Here is a 14,536-nt window from a genome sequence, read left to right as displayed (position 1 = left end):
ATTCGGCCATCATATCCGCGATTTCTCTTTCGCCGCAGAACTGATGATTTCATCCCCTTGGAAAATATTTGCGTCCATTTCGCTGTGGGAGCGGATGGAGGAGGAAATTACCCGTTGCTACAAGACAGGAAATCATTATCGAGACCTCTTTTGCCGGCATTGTTTGCATAGGTACTAATTGGGAAAACTGCTAACTCAATTTTGGTACTACTTAACAATAAAAATATAATTAAGTTCCCAGAAAAGAAATTGCGGGTTTTTCGGTGGGCCGGCTGGGAATTGCATCGAAATCTAAATAGTCGCAGATTAGTGCCTTTGGAGACTTTCACTGGATGTGGCGACATTATCTCTTTTTTGAATAAACATTAGTCATTCTGTTTGTCATGTACGAAGAAACGATAAGAAAATTATCGCTAAACTACCGTTATCATTATCAATCATGGGATGGTCTTCACAGACTACCAAATATTTAAACGTGAAAAAAAATCGTTTCATTCTGTAAAAACATCAGCGCTCCGGCAAAATACGTCAGTTTTAATCACTTGTGGTTTTTATGCATGTGCTGATATCATCTTACAAGAGAAAATACGTTAGAATGTGTGAACTGGAAATTTATTTCGTTTATGGTGGAATGCCGCCAAGGAAATAGTGTAAATAAATTAGACGCTATCATATTCAGGATCAAAATAAGTTTTATTGAGATTGTGGGTACTGTGCTGGGTGGATACCAAAGTCGTTTTGTTAGTTCGTGGGTGGAGGCACCAATAGTTAGTGCGGCAGAGAAAATGTAAGTACGGTATTAAAAAATGAAATGTTTGCTATCTCCAATTTTGTTGTAATTTCTAAAATTTGTGGCTTTTGAGAAACAATTCTGCAACTTGGTGGAGTTAATGGACGACTCAGAAATAATAATTTCTCCACATTTAATTGACGTAGAACTAAAATTACCAAAATTACCAATTTTGGTGGAGAATCTCGAAAATTTTTCTAAATCTCAAAAATAGACATTTCTAAAATCTGTGTTTTTTGCTCTACAATTCTGCAATTCTACAAGTCTCAAAGGCAAACAATTCTAAAATTTGTATTTTTCGCTCAACAATTTTGCACCTTCGTGGACTCAATATACAGCTCAAAAAATTGTAATTTCCCCAAATTTCATTGCCCTAGAACTAAAATTACTAAAATTACGAATTTTAGTGGAGGGTATCGGAAATTTTTTCTAAATTTTGAAAATAAAAATTTGTAAAATTCAAAAATAGTAACTTCTCTAAATTTAATTCGCGTAGAACTAAAATTACCAAAATTACGAATTTTGGTGGAGAATCTGCAAAATTTTTTCCAAGTTCCAGAAATAAGAAATTCTAAAATTTGTGTTTTTTGCTCAAAAATTCTGCAACTTCGTGTAGTTAATGTACGACTCAAAAGTAATAACTGTCCTAAATTTCATAGCTGTAGAACTAAAATTACCAAAATTACGAATTTTATTAGAGAAAGTTGTAATTTTTTTCTAAATCTCCGAAATAAAATTTTTTAAAATTTGTATTTTTTGCTCAACAATTTTGCAACTTTGTGCAGTTAGTATACAACTCAAAAATAGTAACTTCCCCAAATTTAATTGGCGTAGAACTAAAATTACCAAAATTTCGAATTTTGGTAGAGAATCTGCAAAATTTTTTCCAAGTTCCAGAAATAAGAAATTCTAAAATTTGTGTTTTTCGCTAAACAATTCTGCAACTTCGTGGAGTTAATGTACGACTCAAAAGTAGTAACTGTCCCAAATTTCATAGCTGTAGAACTAAAATTACCAAAATTACGAATTTTATTAGAGGAAGTCGGCAATTTTTTCCAAGTCTCAAAGGCAAACAATTCTAAAATTTGTGTTTTTCGCTCAATAATTTTGCAACTTCGTGGAGTTAATATGCGACTTTAAAGTAGTAACTTTCCTAAATTTCATAGCTGTAGAACTAAAATTACGAATTTTATTGGAGGAAGTCGAAATTTTTTTCTAAATCTCAAAAAAAAAATTAAAATTTTGTGTCTTTCGTTTAACAATTTTGCAACTTTGTGGAGTTAATATGCGACTCAAAACAAGTAATTTTCTCAAATTTTATAGCTGTTGAACTAAAATTACCAAAATTACAAATTTGATTAGAGGAAGTTGGAAATTTTTTCTATATCTCAGAAATAAAAATTTCTAAAATTTGTATTTTTCGCTCAACAATTTTGCAACTTTGCAATTTTTTGCAATTTTGCAATTTTGTGCAACCATTTTGCAACTTCGTGGAGTCAATATACAGCTCAAAAAATTGTAATTTCCCCAAATTTCATTGCCGTAGAACTAAAATTACCAAAATTACGAATTTTAGTGGAGGGTATTGGAATTTTTTTCTAAATCTTGAAAATAAAAATTTGTAAAATTTGTGTTTTTCGTTCAACAATTTTGCAACTTTGCGGAGTTAATATACGACTCAAAAATAGTAACTTCTCTAAATTTAATTGGCGTAGAACTAAAATTACCAAAATTACGAATTTTGGTGGAGGATCTCGATTTTTTTTTTATTTCAAAAATAAAAATTTCTAAAATTTGTGTCTTTCGTTCACCAATTTTGCAACTTCGTGGAGTTAATGTACGACTCAAAAGTAGTAGCTTCCCCAAATTTCATAGCTGCAGAGCTAAAATTACTAAAATTACGAATTTTCGTGAAGGATCTCCGAAATTTTGACGAAATACAAATTTCTAAAATGTGTCTTTTGTTACTTATTGTGCTTATGGAACTATGCCAAGGAATTCGAAACTGTCCGCTTATTAGAGGTGTCTCTTTGGAGAAGTTTCCCTGTAATCATTTGGAGGTCCTAGAAAAATTCTTCTTCTTGCCTGTGAATTTCATTCCGGTCACTTCTTTTTGTTCCACGAGATAAATATTCCCCGCATTTGTATAAATAATGATCTGAACGCCACTTTTTCACGTTTTTTCTCGACCTCACAGCTTCTGTTTATAAAACTTACAAGCAGAGATTAATTAATCCGAAATTAACTGCGAAGCGGCGCTAACAGAACTTTTATTATAAATAGCTTTAATTAAACTAACCGATCTCGTTGCAAAACTTTAATTAATAATTCGGCGGTTTGCTTCATAAATCATGAATTTTTTACACAATTTCATATGGAACGACGACGTTTTGCAATAGAGGAAGTCCACTTGTATGATTATGGAGATGAGCTGCTTATTTGAGCAAACTCGTTACATAAAGTCCCTCTGTTCCAGGATAGTTTGTTGACATTTCGGGAGTTCGCTTGACCTATTAGTGACTTTTCCCGTTCCCGTGACATTTCCGGGACATAAATTCGTCGGCATTAACGTTTTATTCTCATTTTTGTGAGACAAGAGGGTTTTGTGCGACGATGAAATATGAAACTTGATACTTGTGTGAGCTGTTAGAATAATGCAGCCATCTTCAGATCTCGAGTTAACGTATTTTCTGGGTATTAAAAATCAGTATCTGTAATTATTTCTGTGTTTTTTGTCGACCTTATCACGATTTAAAACCGTGATTTGCAATTACTTCTCATTCTTTACGATGTCGTGCGATCTCGATTTTAATGACCAGTTTCTTTCCGGAGATGATGCAACGTTTGGTTTGTCAAAAGACGAGTGCTTTCAAAAGCACAAGGGTTTGTTTACTAGTAACAGGTTTTTCTCAGCCTCCAGCTTTCTCTGGTCATTTTTTCTCTTCTTTTTGACCCACTTCGGTTTTATGGAAGTTGGTAGTTTGTTGATTTAACGTTACATGTAATGTGTAGCAATAAAAATATTAATAAGGTAATTTTGAGAAATTATCAACGTGTGGGCTTTTGAGTTATGAAGTTAAATTACGTAAAATTATTCGTGTGCTTGTCATGCCGACAAAAGTATGATTTACTGGCCACTAAACGCGCTGACTAAAATCGTTGAGTTTTCCCATTGATTATTGTTTTTTTTCCACGATCTTGATGCAAAGAGAACGGAGCTTGGTGGGCGGAAATACGTTTAAATTTGAATATCATTCCTCTCCTAGGTGTAAATGCAAGCTAATTACACCACACTTTCTTCACTTATTGTTGGTGCTCCTATTGAATCTCCTCATAACCAATTAATGCACTTTCGTCTTCACTTTCCTTTACATTTACCATAAAAATTGTTTGAATGACACGCTCGACGTATAATTTAATTAAAAGCGCTCACCGAACCACGAGATAAAATTCCATCTGCGCTCCGGCTTGTGTTTTCGGGGCTGGCAGAGGGTGCGCCTCATCATTTATGGACCCACGCGCCCCGGCACACGTTTTTTCACCACCAGATGTGCCCGCGTGGCGTGAGTCACGAGTTAATTTGTTGACCGGAAGTCCATCAGATCGGACTTCTGATACAGGGGAATTACTTATTTGCAGTTGAGTTGGACGATATGGATGATGGATGTTTGTTTCAGGCGACAGCATCAGAGCAATACCACATGGCACGGGACGACTGCATTACCGGGGGTGCAGGGCGCCCCCGTGAGACAAAGTCCGGAGAGGCTGAAAGGGACGACGTGCGATCTGTTCGAACTACTCGAAAAGGCGCAGAGTTCCAGATTAGATGACCAAAGATGCGTTCTACCGGCGTACTTCAACCAGGTAGGCAACCAGAAATGCGGGTACAGTGGGACTTCGGTAACGCGGTTTTATGCGGGGATAAATAATCCATTTTATGCGACATTTTTTGTTGCGATTTATTATCGACTTTTTATGTCGTATTTAAATCACCCAAGTTTAAATAAAAATACGTCTAAATTTTGTGTCATATTGGAAATTTAAATTTCTAAAATTTGTCTTTTCTGTTCGAAAAAATTTAAATTTGGAGCAGACAATAAGCAAGTAATGAATAGTGACAGGTCCAAATTTTATTACTGTAACATTTAAATTGGCAGAATTACAGCTATTAATAAAAAATATTTCAAATTTTTAGTCATTTTTAAAATAAAAATTTCTAAAACGGGGATTTTTTGATTTAAATTTTTGAAATTTGGCATAGTTAATAAGCAAACTTGAAGTAGTAACGCTGCCAAATTTCATTACTGTAACACTAAAATTACCCAGAAACCAAAGTAGGCAACCAGAAATCCGGGTACAGTTGGACTTCGGTAACGCGGTTTTATACGGGGATAAATAATCCATTTTATGCGACATTTATTGTTGCAATTTATCATCGACTCTTTATGTCCAAAATAAATATTTAATCTGGGCCAGGCTCATAGGACCAAAATACCATTAATCAAACCGACGTTCATGATATTATGGTGGATGTTTTCATATTTACGATAGCACTTAATGTGACGTTTGTTGAATAATTCCCAACTAAAATATTCCGAAAGTCTGGTGGTTTATTTTAACAGTTGGCAGCATGCGCGTGTTTGGCCCCGTTGATCGAAAACAAACTCGCTGTCAAACCTTCGTTTGATTAATCAAGGCTTTCGCCAACTTCAATTTATTGTGCTTCGTTAATTAGACCGCGAAAGTCACTTCTAAAGGGCTCAGATTAGTTTTTTAACACGGAAAAAAATTAAGAACGTGTCCGGCGAGATTTTGCCCTTCAGTTCTTAATCATCGAAATTAATGGCGCAATCCGCAAATGGCAGCGAGCCGAGACTTAATCGATGAATATTAAACACAATGACTTAAGTCTCGGACCGCCTACCGGCCTTTATTAACGTTGGAATGAATTAAGAGATTTTTCCGCCCACGGGGTGCAAATGGTAGCATCTCTTTTGGGACGTTTGCACACTTTTCCGTGCCTACAGCTTGCCTTGTTTAGCCGGTAAGAAATTTTTCTCGTAAAAATGGGTCAGTTATGACAGTAACGTGGGCTGAGTGTTATGAAATCGTTTTGAAGAGTTCAATACTGGATCACAATGAGAAGATAATGGACGAGGAAGTGATTGTTGTGTTGTACAAATGAGATTAAACGGACGTGTAGGTGGCAACCTTTAGATTCTCATTAATATGATTTGTTATTGATTCTTAGTTTTTGTGACCTATTTTAATGGCGGCACGAGGGGAGGCAACCGCACCAAGGTCGCGGTAATGGCTTCCGGAGGGGAAGTAACCACGTGATCGCAGGAAACGCGCCTCGCCTACTCCTCATTTTCTGATTACATCAAGTGACGATCGGAATTCCTCGGATACTAATATCGCCATCATCGTTGTTAATTAAGAGAATCCACGGAGATTCTCGTCCAATTTACGACACCGTTACTTTTATTTCCCGATCTCAATGATGAAAGATAAATCGCCCGGTTTCGATAGGGTGTGATTGTTCCGTTGATTTATCGCACACCCACGCGTGCACGACTTTTGTTCCCCGAATGAGTTGTTAAGTAATTAACGTACGATTTGTAATCAAGGTTAAAGAACACGCGATTAAATCTTTAATAAGGGCGTCGAATTTGTTCTTCAACGAGGACACTCACCAATTAAAAGTGAAGAACCGCGTCCAGCGCCTCCGGCATCCCGCGCATACTTCTACTACACCGAAATTACGAGTCCGGAGAATGTCGCTCGTGGTTTCCGGGAATCTGAATTAAGCCCGGAAATAAATAATCCCGATCCTCTGGATGGGAAAAACATAAATCCGTGGGTGTTAGAGGAAAATTTATTATCGTAATGTGCGGCTCGGGAAAGCCCGGAATGTGAACTGGAAAGCATTAAATTATGAGTGTTTGCTGTTTATGGTCCCGAGCACATTTTAATTCGGGAAAGTGCTCCCGTAGCTCCCCAGGGAACAAAAACTTTCGATCTGTAATAAATCTTCGTTTCCCGAAGTTATGCAACTTGATTTACACCGGGGATAGGCAACCAAACATGCACTAGTTGACGCGCAAACCGGAATTACAGTTGCTAGTTTCACTTGCGCTCCTCACTGATAGATGGCGCTATAATTCCTGTAATTGAATTCGAGTTTTGAGTGAAAGTTGAGAAGTGGTTTTGCCCCTGCATTTCCTGTGCGGATATCGATATGCAGGATGTGGGGGTCCCACGAGATCATGGATTTAAATTGAATAAAGAAGCTCTTTGTGAATGGGTACGGTAAAGCTCCTTTTATTGCATTCTTCCGACGTCCCGGACGGTGTAGACTTGAAAAAAGCTCGGATTATCATTCAAATGATCTTAATCTGCAAGCATTTTGCTGAAGGGGCGTGTATGCGTAAAAGACGAAGTTGCTTTCAAGGGGTATTTAGGCGAGGATTCAAATCCGTTTGGATTTTTTAGAGAGACGCAATTTCTAACGGAATTTCTCATTATAACTTCCCTAATTGCTCAGCGTTTAGTTAGGGTCAACTGTACCTTTCGGCTGGCTTTGGTTTACCAGAGAAATGAACGATTTAGTATCGATCTGACGTAATTGCGATGGTGCGTGCACTTCAGGCAAAATTAGCATCCACGGTCATTACTTAGTAACGGAATTTGCATAAATCGAATTCGCCCTTCAAACAGTTCGAAATCAAACCCCATTCTCCCACTTACACGAGCAAATATTGATTTTAGAATAAGTGAGAATTGATGGTGTTAAAATAAAGAATCCTTGTATTTATTTTTATTTTATTTATAGTGTCAAGAAGTAACATTTCCAAATTTTATTATTGCAACACCAAAATTACTAGAATTACAGGCTTAAATAAAAAACAATTCGAAATTTTGACTCATTTTGGAAATTTCTAAAATTAGTCTTTTTTGTTAAAAAAAATTGAAATTTGGAGCAGTCAATAGGCAAGTAACGAATAGTACCAGATTCAAATTTTATTACTGTAACATTTTAATTGGCAGAATTACAGGTATTATTTTTAAAATAAAAATTTCTAAATCGATTTTAGTTTATGAAATTTGGCACAGTTAGTAAGCAAACTTAAAGTAGTAACGCTGCCAAATTTCATTACTGTAACACTAAAATTACCAGAATCACTCAAGTTTAAATAAAAAACTTCTAAATTTTGTGTCATTTTGGAAATTAAAATTTCTAAAGTTTGTCTTTTTTGTTCGAGAAATTTTAAATTTTGAGCAGCCAATAAACAAGTAACAGGTCCAAATTTCATTACTGTAACACTAAAATTACCAGAATAACCCAAGTTTAAATAAAAGAAACTGTCATTTTGGAAATAAAAATTTCTAAAAATTGTTTTTTTGTTAAAAAAAATTGGAATTTGGGGCAGTCAATCAGCAAGTAACGAATAGTAACTCGTCCAAATTTTATTACTGTAACATTTAAATTGGCAGAATTACAGCTATTAGTAAAAAAAATCTAAATTTTTAGTTATTTTTAGAATAAAACATTTTTAAAAAGGGTTTTATTAGATCTAAATTTTTCAAAGTTAATAAGCAAGTTTGAAGTAGTAACATTGGCAAATTTCATTACTGTAACAGTAAAATTACTGGAATCACAAGGTTTAAATAAAAAAACTTCCAAATCTAATTCTAAATTTGTAATTAAAATTTTCTAAAAAGTTTTTTTCTGTAAAAAAAATTAAGTTTGGGGCAGTCAATCAGCAAGTAACGAATAGTAACTCGTTCAAATTTCATTAGTGTAACATTTAAATTGGCAGAATTACAGCTATTATTAAAAATATTTCAAATTTTTAATCATTTTTAGAACAAAAATTTTTAAAAAGGGTAATTTCGGATCTAAATTTTTAAAATTTGGCACACTGAATAAGCAAGTTCGAAAGAGTAACATTGCCAAATTTTATTACTGTAACACTAAAATTACCAGAATTGTAGGTTTAAACAAAAAAACTTCTAAATTTTATGTCATTTGGGAAACTAAAATTTCAAAAATTTGCCTTTTTTGTTGAAAAAAATTGAAAATTGAAGCAGCACCATTTTCCCACTTACACGAGCAAATATTGATTTTCATATAACTGAGAATTGGTGTTAAAATAAAGAATCCTTGTATCGTCAAATAGTTGTCATCTTCGAACTCCGTTTTTTATTTACAAACGCACTCAGTAAACAAACGATTTTATTGGGCCAAAAACTATTCTTATTCAGTTTATTCCATTTTATGTTGCTGACACGCAAACATTGAATTCCATTATCAAATGCTAGATATCGGGAACTTTGTGTTGCGGAATATCGAACTTCCGCTCGCCACAACGCCTCCAATTCAATGCACTCTGACTCAGAGCACATTCTTTCGTTCTTTGGGGGCAGGTGATGACCTGGTGACGCATCCCCCGAACTAATTTCAAAGTTGGAGAAGTTAGGGCGTCACGACGTCTCCGTTTGTCACATCGATTGTACAGAAGGGCTTATCTGGCCGCCCTTCAGGTTCTTAGACGTGTTATGATTCTCTATCTACCCTTGCCGATCTAAGTGGAAGCTTGTTTGTGCGAGGATCCATTAAGAGGTAGCTTGGGATTGAATCGCTGCGTTAACCTGTGATTGAAAATTGCCATCTGTCATCCAAGAGCCTGAAGAATCGAATGGAAGTCTACAGTAGATGGTCTTTATAGCAAACAAGTGTGCTATTTGCGTCTGGTAATCAACACGTAGACGTGTAAAACAGTGAAAGGCTCGGTTATCTAACATCGTGGAAAGCAACGAGCATTGTACAACATTTATCGGTCATTCGGCGGCGCCACCTCACCTTCTTGTTCCTAAGCTGACCCCCTGGAGCCTCACCCCATTGGGCAATTTCCGTGCTAATTGCACCCCTTGAGACAGTAGTGCGACTTAAATGGAATTAAACAGAAAATCCTATCAGTCCAGTTTAAAACAGTAATTAATGGAGGAGAGGGCGGAGCCCCAACCCTAATGACTCTCCACATTAGAGCGCTTCGTCGAATTTTCCGCAAACTTTCACACAGTAATAACGATGGCTGATGGTAGAAATCACTCATCTAAAGCACCTTTGTCTGGAACGGAAGAAAAAATGAACCAGAGGATGTCCGAAGAACGGATTGATTTCGCGGTGACATTCCTGGGAAAGAAATGGTACCGAGCAAGTTTAATGTCTGGTCATAAAAGAGGTTACAAAGGTGAGTACACAAAGAATAAATGTTCCGTTAGGTTTCGCACAAGCCCACGAGAAATGAACAACCAGCAGGTGGAATGATCTGGAAATTGGGGAGATTTAGAGGGTACGAATTTAAAATTTCCCAACAGACTATCATGCATATTATGGAGATTTTCACGAGTCTTGCATGCTAAATATGAAAACCTGTTGCCTGTAATGAAAAACACGCATTATCATTGCAAATTTCAACAATAGACGTAATACGATACAATCATGAAAATCCTTCACTTAAACCTGCCAAGGTTAGAAAAATTCGAGAGAGAATAAAAGATTCGAATCGTATGACCTGGTGGTCTTGTTTCGTTAACCGTCTTCCTCCAAACTGTCATTACATTTTTTATTCTTCGTGTGGCACAGATACTTGAGAAGCATAAGAAATGCCGGGACAACGCCACTGTTAAATTTTAAATATCCGACGATAAACCTACAAACGCGTTTCGTCACACTTAAAACGAATTATTATCGCGACGAATCATTCAGAATCACAGTTATATTTTCTCAAGGAAAAAACGCAGCTTGATGGCCCCGTATTTTTACGAAAATTTAATTAAGGAAAAGAAAGAGTCGCTTTGTTTCATCTGATAAGTTCTTTTTACTTCATTATCTCCGTTCTGCGAACCGAGGTCGTCATAATTTACTGGCAAGTTTCGGATCTTAATTTTATTACTCTAACACCAAAATTACTAGAATCACAGGTTTAAAGAAAAAAAATTTGGTAATTTTGACTCATTTTGGAACTAAAAATTTCCAAAATTTATCTTTTGTTAAAAACTAAAAATTGAAATTTGGAGCAGCCAATAAGCAAGTATATAACTAATAGTATCAGGTCCAAATTTCATTACTGTAACATTTAAATTGGCCGAATTACAGATTTTAATAAAAAATGTTCCAAATTTTTAGTCACTTTTAGAATGAAAATTTTTAAAACAGGTATTTTCGGATCTAAATTCTTGAAATTCGGCACAATTAATAAGCAAGTACGAAATAGTAACATTGTCAAATTTTATTACTGTAACACTACTGGAATTACAAGTACAATAAAAAACTTTTAAATTTTGTGTCATTTTGGAAAATAAAATTTCTAAAATTTGTCTTTTCATAAAAAAAATTGAAATTTGGGGCAGTCAATAAGCAAGTAACGAATAGTAACACGTTCAAATTTCATTACTGTAACATTTAAATTGGCAGAATTACAGTTCTTAATGAAAAATATTCTTAAGTGTTTAATAATTTTTTAAAATAAAAATTTTTAAAATGGGTATTTTCAGCTCTAAATTTTTGAAATTTAGCACAGTGAATAAGCAAGTTCGAGGTAGTAATATTGTCAAATTTTATTACTGTAACACTAAAATTACCAGAATCACAAGTTTAAAAATTCTAAATTTTGTGTCATTTTGGAAATTAAAATATTTAAAATTTGTCTTTTCTCTTAAAAAAAAAATACAATTGAAATTTGGAGAAGCTAATAAAAAAGTAACGAATAGTTTCAGGTCCAAATTTCATTACTGTAACATTTAAATTGGCCGAATTACAGATTTTAATAAAAAATGTTCCAAATTTTTAGTCATTTTTAGAATAAAAATTTCTAAACCAGGTCTTTTCGGATCTAAATTTTTTAAATTCGGCACAATTAATAAGCAAGTACGAAGTAGTAACATTGTCTTTCATTACTGTAACACTAAAATTATCGTAACCATCCAAGTTTACATAAAAACTTTTAAATTTTGTGTTATTTTGGAAATTAAAAATTTCTAAATATTTGTCTCTTTTGTTAAAAAAAATTTGAAATTTGTAGCAGCCAATAAGCAAGACGCGAATAGTAACAGGTTCAAATTTTATTACTGTAACACTAAAATTACCAGAATCACAAGTTTAAACAAAAAAACGTTTAAATTTTGTGTCATTTTGGAAATTAAAATTTCTAAAATTTGTCTTTTTTGTTAAAAAGAAATTAAAATTTCGGGCAGTCAATAAGCAAGTGACGAATAGTAACACGTTCAAATTTCATTACTGTAACATTTAAATTGGCAAAATTACAGCTCTTAGTAAAAAATATTCTAAATGTTTAGTCATTTTTAGAATAAAAATTCCTACAACAGGTATATTTGGATCTAAATTTTTAAAATTTGGCACAGATAATAAGCAAGTTCGAAGTAGTAACATTGCCAAATTTTATTACTGTAACACTAAAATTACTGGAATTATAGGTTTAAATAAAAAAACTTCTAAATATTATGTCATTTTGGAAATTAAAATTTCTAAATTTTGTTGTTTTTGTTCAAAAAATTTTAAATTTGTAGCAGCCAATAAGGAAGTAACGAATAGTAACAGGTCCAAAGTTCATTACTGTAACATTTCAATTGGCAGAAATACAGCTAATTAATAAAAAATATTCCAACTTTTTAATCATTTTTAGAATAAAAATTTCTAAAAAATTTCTAAAACGGGTATTTTTGGATTTAAATTTTTAAAGTTTGGCACAGTTTATGAGCAAGTTGAAAGTAGTAGAATTACCAAATTTTATTACTGTAACAAAATTATTGGAATTACAGGTTTGAATAAAAAAATTCTAAATTAGAAATTTAAATTTCTAAAATTTGTTTCTTTTTGTTGAAAAATTTGAAATTTGGAGCAGCCAATAAGCAATTAACGAATAGTAACAGGTCTAAATTTTAGTAGTGTATCATTTAAAATGGCGGAATTACAGTTCTTAATAAAAAATATTCTAAATTTTTACCCATTTTTAGAATAAATATTTCTGAAACGGGTATTTTTGGTTCTAAATTTTTGAAATTAGGCACAGTTCATAAGCAAGTTTGAAGTAGTAGCTTTGTCAAATTTGCCAATTTGTCAACTGTTACACTAAAGTTACCAGAATCACAGGTTTAAATAAAAAAAATTCAAAATTTTGACTCATTTTGAAACAAAAAATTTCTAAAATTAGTCTTTTTGTCAAAAAAACTTGAAATTTGGAGCAGCCAATAAGCAAGTCGCGAGTAGGAACAGCTTAAATTTTCGCTATTGTAATTTAATTTAATTATCTCCGTTCCGCGAACCGAGTCCGTCATAATTTACTGTTAAGAAGTAATAACAAATTCGGGGAGCTTTGGGGATTTAGATGCAATTCTAATTGAAACTTCTTCGGTGTTAACTCGCGTATTCCCCGTGGCGTTGGAGCACACAGGATGTTCAATATCAGATGGTTTGAAAGGAACTTCATTTCTAGTAACTTCCTAGTAATTTAACTTGCAAAACATAGTGGTAAAAAGGTTAATTACCATTAACCGTAGCACGTTCTCAACACACGCTCCATCACAGATTTCGTAACAACGATAATAAATATCCTCGTCCATCACCGAAATTGAAATTCGCCACATATTTGTTTGTCCAGAGTCGTTATTATTTTACTAATCCATACGAAACAAGCTGAATAAACAAACATTACAGCGACAGTTTGGTGTTGGGCAATTGAAAAATTGCCGTCACTGAATTTTCCGACCCGTCATCATTATACGCGAATTTTTCCGATCGATTGCATCTTGTAATTAAATCTCGGAGTCTGTGTTGGTTTTTTTTGCGGGGAAATTTAATTTTGTTTGGGGTGAAACGCTGCGTTCATTAGCATTCACAGTTCAACTTAATACCACAACGACGAAATTGTTTATTGTGTTGGTTGTACAGTTACGGAAACAATTAGCGGTCGAGTGCTAGTTGTTGCATGAAATTACATAAAAATCCATACGAACAGGTTGAGAGTAATCAAATTATGGGGCTAATGAGCGGGCATTAACATCATGCGAGAATTTTAACGTGGGTAAACAAACAGATTCGGTAATTGGGGAGATTGGAAGATGGTGATTAGAGGAAGAGTTTTATTTGGTTTTGGATAGATTGGTCATTAGAAGAAAAAATGGCATTCACAGGTTCCACGGAGGCGGCACAAATCGATAATAAAATTTTACGTTTCACTTCGTTATTTTTGATTTTGTTGGGCTGTAAATATCCGCCGTAAATAGAACGCGTGAAATATTTAACAAAATTTTAATCGGCCGTTGTTTCGTAAATTTCCGCTAATCCCAGGAAATTCGCAAAAAAAATTATATTGTGGACAAAATATTGCTGGAAAATTATTAAACTGGCGGACAAAATAAATCCGTGATTTATAAATACTTAGCAATTATATTTAACACTTTTATTTTTCGGTTTCAGCTTAAAAACTTCTTTTATTTTCTTTTGCTCGCAATTTTGACTTATCAAATAAAAATTTCTAAAATAATTTTTTTGTATTAAAAACAATTGAAATTTGGGCCAGTCAATAAGCAAGTAACGAATAGTATCACGTTCAAATTTTATTACTGTGACATTTAAATTGGCAGAATTACAGTTCTTAATAAAAAATGTTCCAAATTTTTAGTCATTTTTAGAATAAAAATTTTTAAACCAGGTATTTT

The 14,536-nt window shown here is 33.8% G+C and overlaps 1 protein-coding gene across 3 annotated transcripts in view; it reads left to right on the top strand.

The window, feature by feature from the left end:
• RapGAP1 (Rap GTPase activating protein 1) overlaps positions 1-14,536 on the top strand; it is a 119,504-nt gene that overhangs the window by 69,935 nt on the left and 35,033 nt on the right. For all 3 annotated transcript variants that reach the window (XM_088040631.1, XM_088040632.1, XM_088040633.1), the window contains one exon: positions 4,468-4,654. In XM_088040631.1, coding sequence (XP_087896757.1) covers positions 4,468-4,654 — 187 coding nt within the window. The remainder of the gene's footprint in view (positions 1-4,467; positions 4,655-14,536) is intronic.

This window comes from Gnatocerus cornutus, chromosome 7 (genome assembly GCF_029298725.1).
Source record: "Gnatocerus cornutus isolate USDA-ARS CGAHR chromosome 7, icGnaCorn1.1, whole genome shotgun sequence".
In the NCBI taxonomy this organism is placed as follows: Eukaryota; Metazoa; Arthropoda; class Insecta; order Coleoptera; family Tenebrionidae; genus Gnatocerus; species Gnatocerus cornutus.
The sequence above is the reverse complement of the archived record's forward strand: the minus strand, read 5'-3'. Positions and strand labels throughout refer to the sequence as shown.